This window comes from Vanellus vanellus, assembly GCF_965231255.1.
Source record: "Vanellus vanellus genome assembly, contig: HAP1_SCAFFOLD_730, whole genome shotgun sequence".
NCBI classification, from domain to species: Eukaryota; Metazoa; Chordata; class Aves; order Charadriiformes; family Charadriidae; genus Vanellus; species Vanellus vanellus.
Genome location: NW_028127632.1, coordinates 60,413 through 75,141, shown reverse-complemented (window position 1 = coordinate 75,141; position 14,729 = coordinate 60,413). Strand labels below are relative to the sequence as shown.

General features: G+C 53.9%; 1 protein-coding gene and 1 long non-coding RNA gene across 4 annotated transcripts; one reads left to right on the top strand and one right to left on the bottom strand.

Annotated features, from left to right (window-relative positions):
• Positions 1-6,801: 6,801 nt before the first annotated feature.
• LOC309685151 lies at positions 6,802-8,030 on the bottom strand. Its single transcript, XR_014270408.1, has 3 exons — positions 7,485-8,030; positions 7,262-7,324; positions 6,802-6,904 (listed from the first exon to the last, which is right to left on the bottom strand). It is a non-coding gene; the product is annotated as an uncharacterized lncRNA (long non-coding RNA).
• Positions 8,031-12,955: 4,925 nt separating this feature from the next.
• Positions 12,956-14,625, top strand: LOC309685143 (ragulator complex protein LAMTOR4-like). Of its 3 annotated transcripts, XM_082500950.1 has the most exons (4): positions 12,958-12,993; positions 13,169-13,249; positions 13,681-13,798; positions 14,234-14,625. In XM_082500950.1, exons 1-4 carry the CDS (start codon positions 12,991-12,993, stop codon positions 14,329-14,331), a joined length of 300 nt encoding a protein of 99 aa, XP_082357076.1. In that variant the 5' UTR covers positions 12,958-12,990; the 3' UTR covers positions 14,332-14,625. The 3 variants fall into 3 exon arrangements, with proteins under 3 accessions (XP_082357077.1, XP_082357076.1, XP_082357075.1); XM_082500951.1 differs by lacking the exon at positions 13,169-13,249 and having other exon boundaries at positions 12,956-12,993; XM_082500949.1 differs by lacking the exon at positions 12,958-12,993 and having other exon boundaries at positions 13,039-13,249.
• Positions 14,626-14,729: the final 104 nt, after the last annotated feature.

Below are 14,729 nucleotides of genomic sequence, written 5' to 3'. Positions count from 1 at the left end.
AGCCGCTGCTCCCACAGCAAAGGCCCCAGCGGGGAAAAGTCATGCTGGTCCTCACTGCCTCCAGGAACCCCTTCAAATGCCCCACACCTTTTGGACCTCTCTGCTTTCCTGTGGACTCCATCCTCAAAACCACCGTTTTTCACTCTCGGCAGCCTCCGGAGCAAAAAACGCAAACGTCCAGCTGCTGCTCCCACAGCAAAGGCCCCAGCGGGGAAAAGTCATGCTGGTCCTCACTGCCTCCGGGAACCCCTTCAAATGCCCCACACTTTTTGGACCTCTCTGCTTTCCTGTGGACTCCATCCTCAAAACCACCGTTTTTAACCCTCGGTAGTCTCTGTAGCAAAAAACGCAAACGTCCAGCCGCTGCTCCCACAGCAAAGGTTCCAAGGCTGAAAAGTCATGCTGGTCCTCACTGCCTCCGGGAACCCCTTCAAATGCCCCACACCTTTTGGACCTCTCTGTTTTCCTGTGTAATCCATCCTCAAAACCACCGTTTTTCACTCTCGGCAGCCTCCGGAGCAAAAAACGCAAACGTCCAGCCGCTGCTCCCACAGCAAAGGCCCCAGCGGGGAAAAGTCATGCTGGTCCTCACTGCCTCCGGGAACCCCTTCAAATGCCCCACACCTTTTGGACCTCTCTGCTTTCCTGTGGAATCCATCCTCAAAACATCCGTTTTTAACCCTCGGCAGCCTCCGGAGCAAAAAACGCAAACGTCCAGCCGCTGCTCCCACAGCAAAGGCCCCAGCGGGGAAAAGTCATGCTGGTCCTCACTGCCTCCGGGAACCCCTTCAAATGCCCCACACCTTTTGGACCTCTCTGCTTTCCTGTGGACTCCATCCTCAAAACCACCTTTTTTAACCCTCTGTAATCTCTGTATCAAAAAACGCAAACGTCCAGCCGCTGGTCCCACAGCAAAGGCCCCAGCGGGGAAAAGTCATGCTGGTCCTCACTGCCTCCGGGAACCCCTTCAAATGCCCCACACCTTTTGGACCTCTCTGCTTTCCTGTGGACTCCATCCTCAAAACCACCGTTTTTCACTCTCGGCATCCTCCGGAGCAAAAAACGCAAACGTCCAGCCGCTGCTCCCACAGCAAAGGCCCCAGCGGGGAAAAGTCATGCTGGTCCTCACTGCCTCCAGGAACCCCTTCAAATGCCCCACACCTTTTGGACGTCTCTGCTTTCCTGTGGACTCCATCCTCAAAACCACCGTTTTTCACTCTCGGCAGCCTCCGGAGCAAAAAACGCAAACGTCCAGCCGCTGCTTCCACAGCAAAGGCCCCAGCGGGGAAAAGTCATGCTGGTCCTCACTGCCTCCGGGAACCCCTTCAAATGCCCCACACCTTTTGGACCTCTCTGTTTTCCTGTGGACTCCATCCTCAAAACCACCGTTTTTCACTCTCGGCAGGCTCCGGAGCAGAAAACGCAAACGTCCAGCCGCTGCTCCCACAGCAAAGGCCCCAGCAAGGAAAAGTCATGCTGGTCCTCACTGCCTCCGGGAACCCCTTCAAATGCCCCACACCTTTTGGACCTCTCTGCTTTCCTGTGGACTCCATCCTCAAAACCACCGTTTTTCACTCTCGGCATCCGCCGGAGCAAAAAACGCAAACGTCCAGCCGCTGCTCCCACAGCAAAGGTTCCAAGGCGGAAAAGTCATGCTGGTCCTCACTGCCTCCGGGAACCCCTTCAAATGCCCCATACCATTTGGACCTCTCTGCTTTCCTGTGGACTCCATCCTCAAAACCACCGTTTTTCACTCTCGGCATCCGCCAGAGCAAAAAACGCAAACGTCCAGCCGCTGCTCCCACAGCAAAGGTTCCAAGGCGGAAAAGTCATGCTGGTCCTCACTGCCTCCGGGAACCCCTTCAAATGCCCCACACCTTTTGGACCTCTCTGTTTTCCTGTGCAATCCATCCTCAAAACCACCGTTTTTCACTCTCGGCAGCCTCCGGAGCAAAAAACGCAAACGTCCAGCCGCTGCTCCCACAGCAAAGGCCCCAGCGGGGAAAAGTCATGCTGGTCCTCACTGCCTCCGGGAACCCCTTCAAATGCCCCACACCTTTTGGACCTCTCTGTTTTCCTGTGGACTCCATCCTCAAAACCACCGTTTTTCAGTCTTGGCAGCCTCCGGAGCAAAAAACGCAAACGTCCAGCCGCTGGTCCCACAGCAAAGGCCCCAGCGGGGAAAAGTCATGCTGGTCCTCACTGCCTCCGGGAACCCCTTCAAATGCCACATACCATTTGGACCTCTCTGCTTTCCTGTGGACTCCATCCTCAAAACCACCGTTTTTCACTCTCGGCAGCCTCCGGAGCAAAAAACGCAAACGTCCAGCCGCTGCTCCCACAGCAAAGAATCCAAGGCGGAAAAGTCATGCTGGTCCTCACTGCCTCCGGGAACCCCTTCAAATGCCCCACACCTTTTGCACCTCTCTGCTTTCCTGTGGACTCCATCCTCAAAACCACCGTTTTTCACTCTCGGCAGCCTCCGGAGCAAAAAACGCAAACGTCCAGCCGCTGCTCCCACAGCAAAGGCCCCAGCGGGGAAAAGTCATGCTGGTCCTCACTGCCTCCGGGAACCCCTTCAAATGCCCCACACCTTTTGGACCTCTCTGCTTTCCTGTGGACTTCATCCTCAAAACCACCGTTTTTCACTCTCGGCAGCCTCCGGAGCAAAAAACGCAAACGTCCAGCCGCTGCTCCCACAGCAAAGGCCCCAGCGGGGAAAAGTCATGCTGGTCCTCACTGCCTCCGGGAACCCCTTCAAATGCCCCACACCTTTTGGACCTCTCTGTTTTCCTGTGGACTCCATCCTCAAAACCACCGTTTTCAGTCTTGGCAGCCTCCGGAGCAAAAAACGCAAACGTCCAGCCGCTGCTCCCACAGCAAAGGCCCCAGCAAGGAAAAGTCATGCTGGTCCTCACTGCCTCCGGGAACCCCTTCAAATGCCCCACACCTTTTGCACCTCTCTGCTTTCCTGTGGACTCCATCCTCAAAACCACCGTTTTTCACTCTCGGCATCTGCCGGAGCAAAAAACGCAAACGTCCAGCCGCTGCTCCCACAGCAAAGGTTCCAAGGCGAAAAAGTCATGCTGGTCCTCACTGCCTCCGGGAACCCCTTCAAATGCCCCACACCTTATGGACCTCTCTGTTTTCCTGTGGACTCCATCCTCAAAACCACCGTTTTTCATTCTCGGCAGCCTCCGGAGCAAAAAACGTGAACGTCCAGCCGCTGCTTCCACAGCAAAGGCCCCAGCGGGGAAAAGTCATGCTGGTCCTCACTGCCTCCAGGAACCCCTTCGAATGCCCCACACCTTTTGGACCTCTCTGCTTTCCTGTTGACTCCATCCTCAAAACCACCGTTTTTAAACCTCGGGAGCCTCCGGAGCAAAAAGCGCAAACGTCCAGCCGCTGCTCCCACAGCAAAGGTTCCAAGGCGAAAAAGTCATGCTGGTCCTCACTGCCTCCGGGAACCCCTTCAAATGCCCCACACCTTTTGGACCTCTCTGCTTTCCTGTGGAATCCATCCTCAAAACCACCTTTTTTAACCCTCTGTAATCTCTGTATCAAAAAACGCAAACGTCCAGCCGCTGCTACCACAGCAAAGGTTCCAAGGCTGAAAAGTCATGCTGGTCCTCACTGCCTCCGGGAACCCCTTCAAATGCCCCACACCTTTTGGACCTCTCTGCTTTCCTGTGGAATCCATCCTCAAAACCACCGTTTTTCACTCTCGGCAGCCTCCGGAGCAAAAAACGCAAACGTCCAGCCGCTGCTCCCACAGCAAAGAATCCAAGGCGGAAAAGTCATGCTGGTCCTCACTGCCTCCGGGAACCCCTTCAAATGCCCCACACCTTTTGCACCTCTCTGCTTTCCTGTGGACTCCATCCTCAAAACCACCGTTTTTCACTCTCGGCAGCCTCCGGAGCAAAAAACGCAAACGTCCAGCCGCTGCTGCCACAGCAAAGGCCCCAGCGGGGAAAAGTCATGCTGGTCCTCACTGCCTCCGGGAACCCCTTCAAATGCCCCACACCTTTTGGACCTCTCTGCTTTCCTGTGGACTCCATCCTCAAAACCACCGTTTTTCACTCTCGGCAGCCTCCGGAGCAAAAAACGCAAACGTCCAGCCGCTGCTTCCACAGCAAAGGCCCCAGCGGGGAAAAGTCATGCTGGTCCTCACTGCCTCCAGGAACCCCTTCAAATGCCCCACACCTTTTGGACCTCTCTGCTTTCCTGTTGACTCCATCCTCAAAACCACCGTTTTTCACTCTCGGCAGCCTCCGGAGCAAAAAACGCAAACGTCCAGCCCCTGCTCCCACAGCAAAGGCCCCAGCGGGGAAAAGTCATGCTGGTCCTCACTGCCTCCGGGAAGCCCTTCAAATGCCCCACACCTTTTGGACCTCTCTGCTTTCCTGTGGACTCCATCCTCAAAACCACCGTTTTTCACTCTCGGCAGCCTCCGGAGCAAAAAACGCAAACGTCCAGCCGCTGCTCCCACAGCAAAGGCCCCAGCGGGGAAAAGTCATGCTGGTCCTCACTGCCTCCGGGAACCCCTTCAAATGCCCCACACCTGTTGGACCTCTCTGCTTTCCTGTGGACTCCATCCTCAAAACCACCGTTTTTCACTCTCGGCAGCCTCCGGAGCAAAAAACGCAAACGTCCAGCCGCTGCTCCCACAGCAAAGGCCCCAGCGGGGAAAAGTCATGCTGGTCCTCACTGCCTCCGGGAACCCCTTCAAATGCCCCACACCTTTTGGACCTCTCTGTTTTCCTGTGGACTCCATCCTCAAAACCACAGTTTTTAACCCTCGGCAGCCGCCGGAGCAAAAAGTGCAAACGTCCAGCCGCTGCTCCCACAGCAAAGGCCCCAGCGGGGAAAAGTCATGCTGGTCCTCACTGCCTCCGGGAACCCCTTCAAATACCCCACACCTTTTAGACCTCTCTGCTTTCCTGTGGACTCCATCCTCAAAACCACCGTTATTAACCCTCGGTAGTCTCTGTAGCAAAAAACGCAAACGTCCAGCTGCTGCTCCCACAGCAAAGGCCCCAGCGGGGAAAAGTCATGCTGGTCTTCACTGCCTCCAGGAACCCCTTCAAATGCCCCACACCTTTTGCACCTCTCTGTTTTCCTGTGGACTCCATCCTCAAAACCACCGTTTTTAACCCTCGGTAGTCTCTGTAGCAAAAAACGCAAACGTCCAGCCGCTGGTCCCACAGCAAAGGCCCCAGCGGGGAAAAGTCATGCTGGTCCTCACTGCCTCCGGGAACCCCTTCAAATACCCCTCACCTTTTAGACCTCTCTGCTTTCCTGTGGACTCCATCCTCAAAACCACCGTTTTTCACTCTTGGCATCCGCCGGAGCAAAAAACGCAAACGTCCAGCCGCTGCTCCCACAGCAAAGGCCCCAGCGGGGAAAAGTCATGCTGGTCCTCACTGCCTCCGGGAACCCCTTCAAATGCCCCACACCTTTTGGACCTCTCTGCTTTCCTGTGGACTCCATCCTCAAAACCACCATTTTTCACTCTCGGCAGCCTCCTTTCGTCTGAGATGCAGTCTCTGGCGCCAGCGCTGAATGGCCCCTCCTGCAGAGCTCTGCCCTTCCCCAGGAAGCGTTAATGAAAAACCTGTTCGCAAAACCCACTCACAGCTACTCGGTCCGAAATGATTTTACCGCTTTTGCCTCGACACATCAAAATATAAACCGTATACTCTTAAAGGTATCCCACCTACTCCTGACTCTACACCCCTGGGCGGGGTGACTCCGAGCCACGCGCACATGCACAGATACTACACAGAACACTACAAACAATGTGCCTCAAAGGTGAGGGAAAACTCTCAGCAAGAAGAATCATGCCGGGATGGAAGTCACTGTCGGGCAAGAAGACCTGCGAGATCACAAGGGCCATGTGAGGAGGGGGGGAGGAGTGGGGGGGGAGGGTTCAACGTGGGAATGAGAGGGAAAAGGGGGAGCCAAGAAAGGAGGAAAGAGGAGACAGCTGGGGGAAAAAAAAAAGAAGAAAGGGGAGCAGCAGGGAAGAAACAATGAAGGGGGGGCGGGCGAGGTGTGAAGATGGAAAAACAGAAAGAAAGGGAGGTAGAAAGAGAGAGGGGAGACCTGGAACAGGAGAGACAAGACAGGTGGAAAGAGGGGGACAGCGGATGGAGTGGGGGAAAGAAAGGGAGAAATGGGACGGAGGAAAAATGGAGAAAGAAAAGGGGTGATGGGGGGTGAGGAAATGGGGAAGGGGGGACACGGAACACAGATGGTAGGGGGAACTGAGAAAGAAGGGTAGGGAAAAGGGGGGATGCAGGAGAAGGAAAGGGGGAACAAGGGAGAAAGGGGGAGCATGGAACACATTGGGAGAGCGTCATTGACAAAGAAGGAACGGGGCAACGGGGGGGAAAGGGCAGAGGGAAAGGACGGGGAAAGGGGCAACGGGGAAGAATTAAAGGGGGTACCAAGGATGAAGGGAAAGAGCAAAACAGGAGGCATAGGGGAAAGGAAGGGGGAAAGGGGGACAGTAGTGTGGGGAAGAAAGGGCACGGGGGGTGGGGGGTATAAGGGATAATGAGGGAACAGGGGAGGTAGAACAAAAGGGGAAATAGGGGACATTGGACAGGGGGAAAGAAAGGCAAAGGGGGAAAGGGGCGACAGGGTGGAAGAAAGGGAAAGGAAGGGGGGAACATGGGGTGGGGGAATAAAGGGAAAGAGGGAAAGGTGCTTCCGAGTCTCTTGCAGGCCTACGTTATCAAAACGCAGATGGTCTGCCTGTCAAGCACACGAGACTAAACAACGATTAGTATGATATACCTGTTCTTCTACACCCCAGCTTCGAGTCACTTAGGCAGGTTAAGAATCCTCCTTGACATCCTTCTGTTTCTTCTCCTGTGCAGACGATCATCATTTGTGGCACCTAAAAGACCGAGAGACTCAAAATTACCATTGCGCTCGCAAGAAGTCACTGACCCTGTGTGCCTCCTCTCGACTACCTGGCTCGCCTCAAACCCTCGCCCGCTCCCAAAGGCGGCCCGCACAGTGCCCGCAAAGTAAGAGGGAGAAACGCTTCACTGAGCTGACATGTGATACTTTGCTATTAGACACCGATGAGGCCCGCAACTGCCTTGCCAGCTCGAACCACTCATCGGCATGAGGCATCGCCCATCTGAGCCTGTGTGCGGCACCTGCAAGAACGCAAGCAGAGCAGCACGTGCTGAGATACAGTCTGAAACTTTAGGCTGTGGATAACAATTCCCATCTCCCGCTGCTTTACCTTGACAGCTTGCCGGCCCAGCCTCTGTCAGTTTGGGTTGCCGCCTTGGGTCTTGCGCCCCACCTGTAAAACACGAACAGCACAGGTTCCTTACAACTTGACCGGCCTGAAAAAGGACTAATACTTCAGCCCACCAATTGCCGGGCACTTGGACTGAGTCAGCCACGGTGCCCAGATCCCATATCGCTCATTGCTTCAAGGACTCAAATTAAAAAAGTGATACCATAAATGTTGTCATAGAGCCACCGGTCACATCTTTCCTCTAATGCCGCACATGGCGACCCGCCTTCTTATAGTGCTCTGCTCGGCTCTGCTACGTCACCCTGCACAGCTTGTCCCTCTGCATCTGAAAAACAACATCAAACAAGTCACCTGGATGGGAAGCGATAGCTTCCTCATTCCAGAGGTCTCGTTCCCATTTACAAATACTATCTAGACTCCAACTACAGCTTGCCATAAAAAAAAAATTATCCCAAACTCAAAGTGCCATACAAAGCAGCCTTTTTTGTCTTTGAGATGCAGACTCCTGCACTACTGCTGACCAGCACGTCCAACATGGCGCTGCTCATCTCATAAACCACTAATGGAAGAGCTGTCCATACAGCCTGCTGATGGCTACGCGATCCCAGATGACTGTACCACCTTGGCCCCGACAGCCTGGACACAGCAACATGTTAACACATAGACTCTTACACCTATCCCACCTACCCCTGACTCGACACCCCCGGGCAGGGCAGCTCCCAGCCACACAAACACACAGATGGACAGACTGACGCTACACAAAATCCTACAATGTACCTCAAAGATGAGAGAAAACTCTCAGCGAGAATGACGACACCTCGACCAAAGACGTCATCGAGCAAAATGATGAGCGAGAGCGTAATGGTGAAGTGAGGGGCCTCGACGGAAACCCCGGAGAACAGGCAGAACGTCACGACCCGTGACAAGAAGTGACTCGCCAAACTGCAAAGATGTACATGCAGAAAGCCGGGCTTCAAGACCTAAGAGCGTAACGATGCGGGGCAGAAGGCCCGCGCCCTGAAAACGGATGGCCAGAGAGCGGAGCTGCTCACGCAGCTGGGAACCGTGCCACAAATGAGGACCGTCCAGACAATTCCGTGACGCCGCACCTATCCACGCTTTAGGCTTTTAATGCAAGAAAAGAGGCACCCAACTGGCACTACGCCGATGAGTACGGGCGTTTGAGACTCCAGGGTGCTGCCTGAGGCACCGTGCCTTGCTGCTTGAGCGTAAAGCTGACATTGAGATCCAACGAAGGTCTAAGACACCGAAGACAGACCACACTGACGACACCACAGACGCAGGCTGGAACCACCCTGCCCGGTACACGCTACCGTCGGGCTGAAGAGTAACCCGCTCCCTTTACCTGGCCAAAGGGGACTGCTCCGCGACAGCCCTCTGCCCTACGCTAACTTTACAAACCCTTTCCTACAATTGTCTCCCTTGTCCCCTCTCCTGTGCCTGTTCTTCAACTTATCTTTCAAAGGGCCGGGGGTCCAAATCCATCCTTGACTTAACAGGAAAAAAACAGCTAGCTGGTACGTTCCTGCAGTCACCAGGTCCTTCATCATCTGCAAAATAAATAAATAACTAAAACCCTGCCTAATCCAGAGTCAGAGGCTGCAGCGACAATTAATTATAGCACCTAAGACACCAAAGAAACACAGAATTACCATTGTGCTTGGATAAAGTCACCGGTCACATGCTCCTCCTCGATACTACCCGGCCCACCTCACACGCAGGAGACCGCAATAGAACAGACCTCATTGACACCCAAATCCAACTGCAAAAATATCTGAGAAAGTCTGATGAACCTGCCTCCCTTTCCCCTGTCCCAAATCTTCAGAAGCCCCTTCTCTTCTCCTGAACTGACAGGGAAGGAACCCCGCTTCTTCCAGACAACTCCCACCCTCTATGAGAGCCTCTGAACCCCCGCTTGTCGGCTGCCCCTCGGGAGCCGCTCTTCCGAGCCGTGCCCTGCAGGCAGCTCCTTTCTTCCCACGGACTCCGGGCTGCGTTACAGACCCAAAAAGCCAGTGACAACCACTATACCTTAAATCTCTGCTACTTTCTTGAGAAATGCTAACACTTCATATACGGATGTATAGAAGATGCTCACCCTAGCGCCCGCTAAATAATCTTATCGTTGGTCCTATTAAGAAAATTTATATTAGCAACTTACACTGTATGCAACAAAACTGGTGAGAAAAAACCACAAAGTTCCATCTCCAATTAAGTCAGGAATTCTAGGAAAATGCAGTGCACCTGGAAAAAAAAAAAGAAATACATACTATTAAACCGCTTTACAATCCCTGAATGCTCAATACAAAACTACTGACCTAAAAAAAAAAAAAAAAAAAACAAAAAAAAAAAAACAAAACAACCAAACAAAACCCCCCACAAATTTATATTCTATTAAATATGCTGCTGAACCTTAACGGATCTGGAAGGACTTTCCTAGAACTGATGAGGTCTCTTTCTCTAAATGTGAAAACACACCAGCCCAAACAGCTGAGCCGGCTCCAAAACTGCATTTGGCTGCAGGATTGGCAAATGATCTACACCGGAGACACCCAACAGCAGAATGAGCTCACTCAGCAGCGGCTGTGGCTCATATACCCCAGGCCCCGCCTGCCAACTGTCCCACAACCCCCCGGGAAGGGGTGGGACGGACCAGTAGAAGCCATAAAGGCCGCCGCAGGGGTAGCAGCTCCTTTTCTCATTAGCCTTAGGTTTGCAGAACGTGAGGGACTGAACAGGGAAAGTGGCGCTTACAAGAAAGGCCGATATCTGCTTTTCTACCGTGACTGCAGCGATTGCGTCAGCAACATGACCGGTTAAGTAATTCGACTTAATTGTTCCATTGCGTAGATAGAAAGACTTAGACATCATATTAAGCCCTAAAAGAAACTAGTTAAATGTAATAATGATATTATCATCAAAATTTATGTGCTTTAGTTTCTTTTCAAACAAAATACAAAGCTTTGGGGTCATACTTTACTTTTAGCGGGACCGTGCGTACTACCTACCTTCTGCCCGAATTATGTTCTGGATAGGACTGAACGAGAAAGCGGAACTAGATCCCGTGAGAAAACCTTCTCAAAAATATCTCTGCTTGTACCGTACGTTATTTACTGTAAAGTGCTGACAATTTAGAGCCCTACGTGATCTCTCCTTGACCGATACCGTTAACGGAACTAGATGAGTCCGAGAGGACAGAAAGCACCAACACATGTGGAAATTCAACAAAAGTATCAGAAATGGTATGAAGCATTCTAAGTAACACCTGAGTACGTAAAACAAAAATAAATTGCAAAAGACAACCAAAACCACCACGGGAAATATGTCTATAAAAATAGATGAGGGCTTTCTAAGAGGAGATCTCAGCCAACGATAGGCATCTTTAGGGTACCGGATACGATATAGAAACATACATAAGACAGACACCAAACAGGTGGCTCTGGAGCATGCAGATGGCTTCGGAAAAGGTTCTGTCAGAACAAGAGACGCGGTCAGAGGAATTAGAAAGGTCCCAAAGGGGCCAGAGAGACCAAAGGAGATGGGGAGGTGCAACGAGCTCAAAAGGGAATTGAGCAAAGTACAGATGTCCTTAGGGACCCAGGGACTGACTGGAGGTGTGCCAAAGTTGTGAGAGGACAAAAAGACGGGCCAGAGTAACAGATGGGGACTGGGAAGGGTTCTGAGGGGAAAAGCTAAAATGGGACTCCGGGATGTAGCGGTTGTGTCACGAGAGCTCGGCATGGGGAGCAAAGGAGTCCCACGAGGCCTGAGAGCTCAAAGAACCCTCAAAAATAAGCATGAGAAACTCCAAAGGGGATTTCAACAAAGTACAGATATTGTCAGGGGGCTGGGGGCAGAATGAAGGCAAACAGTAAGCTAAGGGTGCTCTGAAGAGCACAAAAAAATACTACCAAAAGGAAGGTATAGCGCTCTAAGAGCACTGTGGAGTACGAGAAAGGACTCGGAACGCATGACTATACAGAGTAGAGGCATTAGGAGGGGGCAGGCTAAGAAAAGAAGGCTTGGAGCCACAGCGGGTGCCTCAGAATCTCAGTAGGGCATCTAGGAACTGGGTAAAAGCAGACGTAGTGAAAAAAAAAAAAAAAGCAAGCAACAAGGTTAAGGGAATAAAGGAAAAAAGATAATAAAAATCAGGCACAGCAGACTAAATAAACAAAGACATAGAAACGAAATTTAAAGATTGACAGGGTACAGCACAGACTAGAATGAAGAAAAAATAAAGACAACGAGCTGGATAAAAGTAGATATGCAAAAAAAATTAAAAGCAACATGACACAGGAAGGACAGGAAATAATAAAAAATAGGGTTAGGTATCTTGAGAAAAGAGACGTAGAAAGAAAATTTTGTAGGCAGAGGACAGTCAGGGGAAAAAGTAAGTAATAGGGATGGAAAAATACTTAAAAGTATATATAGGAACAAACATTCAGAAGTGAAGACATTAAGTGCAGCGGGCTGAATAGCACGGACTCAGTGTTGTGAACCAAGCCGAAGTTTATTAGCACGTGCAGCTATTATGTAGTTACAGGATCGCAACTATGCAGCCAAACAGGTTGTTCACGTACTTCGCACTCTTTGTTCCTCACAACATCCAATCACGCACAACCAGTGTTCTGGTCGTGCTCTTTTCCCATACACACACACAGAGCTGTGTACTTTTGAACTCCTGCTATAGTCTGGCTGAGATCCAGTTCTACTTCTTATTATGTCTTCATTAATTGTTTCTCAGACTTGTTCACTGCTTCGCAGGCCCGTCTGTGATGCTGCTATCTGCCTCGAGTTCCAAAGTGCTGCCACAATTAAGAGATGAAAAAATTTTAAAATAGCACAACCCCCTAAATATACAGAGCCATAGATATAAAATCCTAAAAGCGATAGGGTACGGGACAGAGTAGAATGAATTAAAAAATAAAGATGGCAAACTGGATAAAAACAGACAAGGGAAGAAAATTTTAAAAGCAATGCAGTTCATGGCAGGCAGGAAAGAATTTAAAAATAGGGATGGCAGCTTGATAAAAGTAGACATAGAAAATTTAAAAAGCAAAGGTGTACAGGATAGACAGGAAAAAAAATGAAAAATACAGACACTGAACTGCATAACAGGAGATACAAAACACTGGAAGTGACAGGGAATTCCAGGCGCTGGAGGACTGTTGACCCAAAGAGTGCGACTTCGGAGGACTGACGGGCACTTCCGGTGTGCTGGAGGACTGCCGGCCCATAGAGTGCGACTTCCGGAGGGCTGACGGGCACTTCCGGTATGCTGGAGGACTGCCGGCCCATAGAGTGCGACTTCCGGAGGGCTGACGGGCACTTCCGGTATGCTGGAGGACTGCCGGCCGATAGAGTGCAACGCTCCGCCCTCCCCGGGACGCCAGGCCCGCCCTGCCGCGGCGGGACAAATAAGAAGCGGCGTGGCCCCCGAGGAGGACGGATTCTGTAGAGGCGGGGACCCATCGTCCCCCGCGGCAGGCTCCTCCCTCTATGCAAATACAGACATGATTTATGTCCCCAACGCGCCCAGGCCACGCCCTCCTTCCTCCCCACGTGCTTTTCCAGCCGGCTCCCATTGGCGGATAGGCGCGCAGAGGGAAGCCGATGACAGGTGGAACGCTCCGCCAATGGGGGGGGTGGGGCGGGGCGGGACAGTCACCTGACAGGACGGCGCCATGGTGAGCGTTGGCGGGGGAGGGCGTTGGGACATACCGGGATGGAGGAACCGCGATGGGGAAGATGGGCTGGGGGGGAGATCCGAGGGGACTCTTGGGGCTGCGGGAACCCGGGGGTGACCGGAAGCGGGGGCGCTGGGGGAGAACTGGCGGGGCTGACGAGTCCCCCCGCCCCCAGACCACGGCGCTGACGCAGGGGCTGGAGCGCATCCCGGACCAACTGGGGTACCTGGTGATCAGCGACGGGGCCGTGCTGGCGGTGAGGGCGCGGGGGGGCACCGGGAGGGGAGTAGCCGGATACCGAGGGGAGGGTGGACACGGCCGGGGGGGAAAAAGGGGTGTGTGGATACCGGGGGGGAGCAGGACGGACACCGGGGCGGGGGGAGAAGGGGTACGCAGATACCGCGGGGGGGGGGCGGGGGACGACACCGGTGTCCGGGGAGGGCATGAAGGGGCACCTGCATACCGGGGGGAAAGGGGAGCGGGTGAAGGGGTACCCGGATACCGAGGGGGGGCGGGGAGGTGGGGTACCCGGATACCGGGGGGGAGGCACCGGGGTCCGGGGAGGGCAGGAAGGGGTATCAGGATACTGAGGGGTGGGGAGAGTGAAGGGGTACCTGGATATCCGGGGGGGGGCAGACAAGCGGGTCCCACTGACACCGTCCCCTGTGTCCCCTTCCGCCCCCCAAGTCGTCAGGTGACCTGGAGAACGATGAGCACACAGCCGCCATCCTCTCGGAGCTGGTGGCCACAGCCTGTGGGCTGAGGCTCCAGCGTGGCCAGGACCCCCCCTTCAAGCGCCTCTCAGGTACACATAGGCTGCCCCTAACCCCACCACACACCGCCCCCACCGCCCCCAGGGTCCAGACAGTGTCCCCAAACTGTCCCCAGGGTGGTGCCAGTGGCCCAGCCATCCCGCAGGTGGCTGTGACCACTGCACTTTCCCCAGGGGGGTGGAGGTGGCACTTCTGTCCCCGATGGTTTAGGGGTGACCCTAAGTTATCTCCCCGTTGTGGTGACCCTGCTGTCCATAGAGCAGCTGTGACCCTCATGCTACCCCTGTGCTGGTGGCCCCACTGTGCCCAGGACAGCCCCGACCACCATGCTGTCCCCATGTCGGTGTCCCCAGAGTGTCGGTAGCCCCATGCTCTCCCCATCCCCGGGGTGGCGGTGCCCCCGGTGTCCTTGGAGTGCTGGCGGTGGCCCTGGTGGCTCTGGCCCTGTGCTCACCCTGTCCCCACAGTGGTGTTTGGGGAACACTCCCTCCTCGTCACCATCTCTGGACAGAAGCTCTTCGTGGTGAAGCGGCAGAACCACGTCCAGGAGCCCATTGCCGTCTGAGACACGTCCCCACTGTCACCAAGCCAGGGGACGATCCCCCTCATCCCCGCTGTCCCCAGGGCCTTGGCGGGACATGGGGCGGGCCGGCTCCCCCGTCCCTGCCAGCCCCTGGGCCCTGCAGCACCACCCGGTTGCGTCCCAGTCACCTCAAGGGCCTTGCGGACTGGTCCTCCACGTCCCTGCAGTCCCCAAGGCCACACGGTGTCCCCTGCGTGCCTCGGGTCCCTGTACTGTCACTGTCCCCCATGCACATCCCTCTGATGAGGCAATAAATTATGTCCTGGTCCCCCCCCATCCGGCTTCTTTGCGGGGAAAATGGGTGAGATAGGGCCCTGACATCAGAGAGGCTCCCTGCGACACCCCACGCCACCCCAGCATCCCCCTGCCACCCCCTCGGT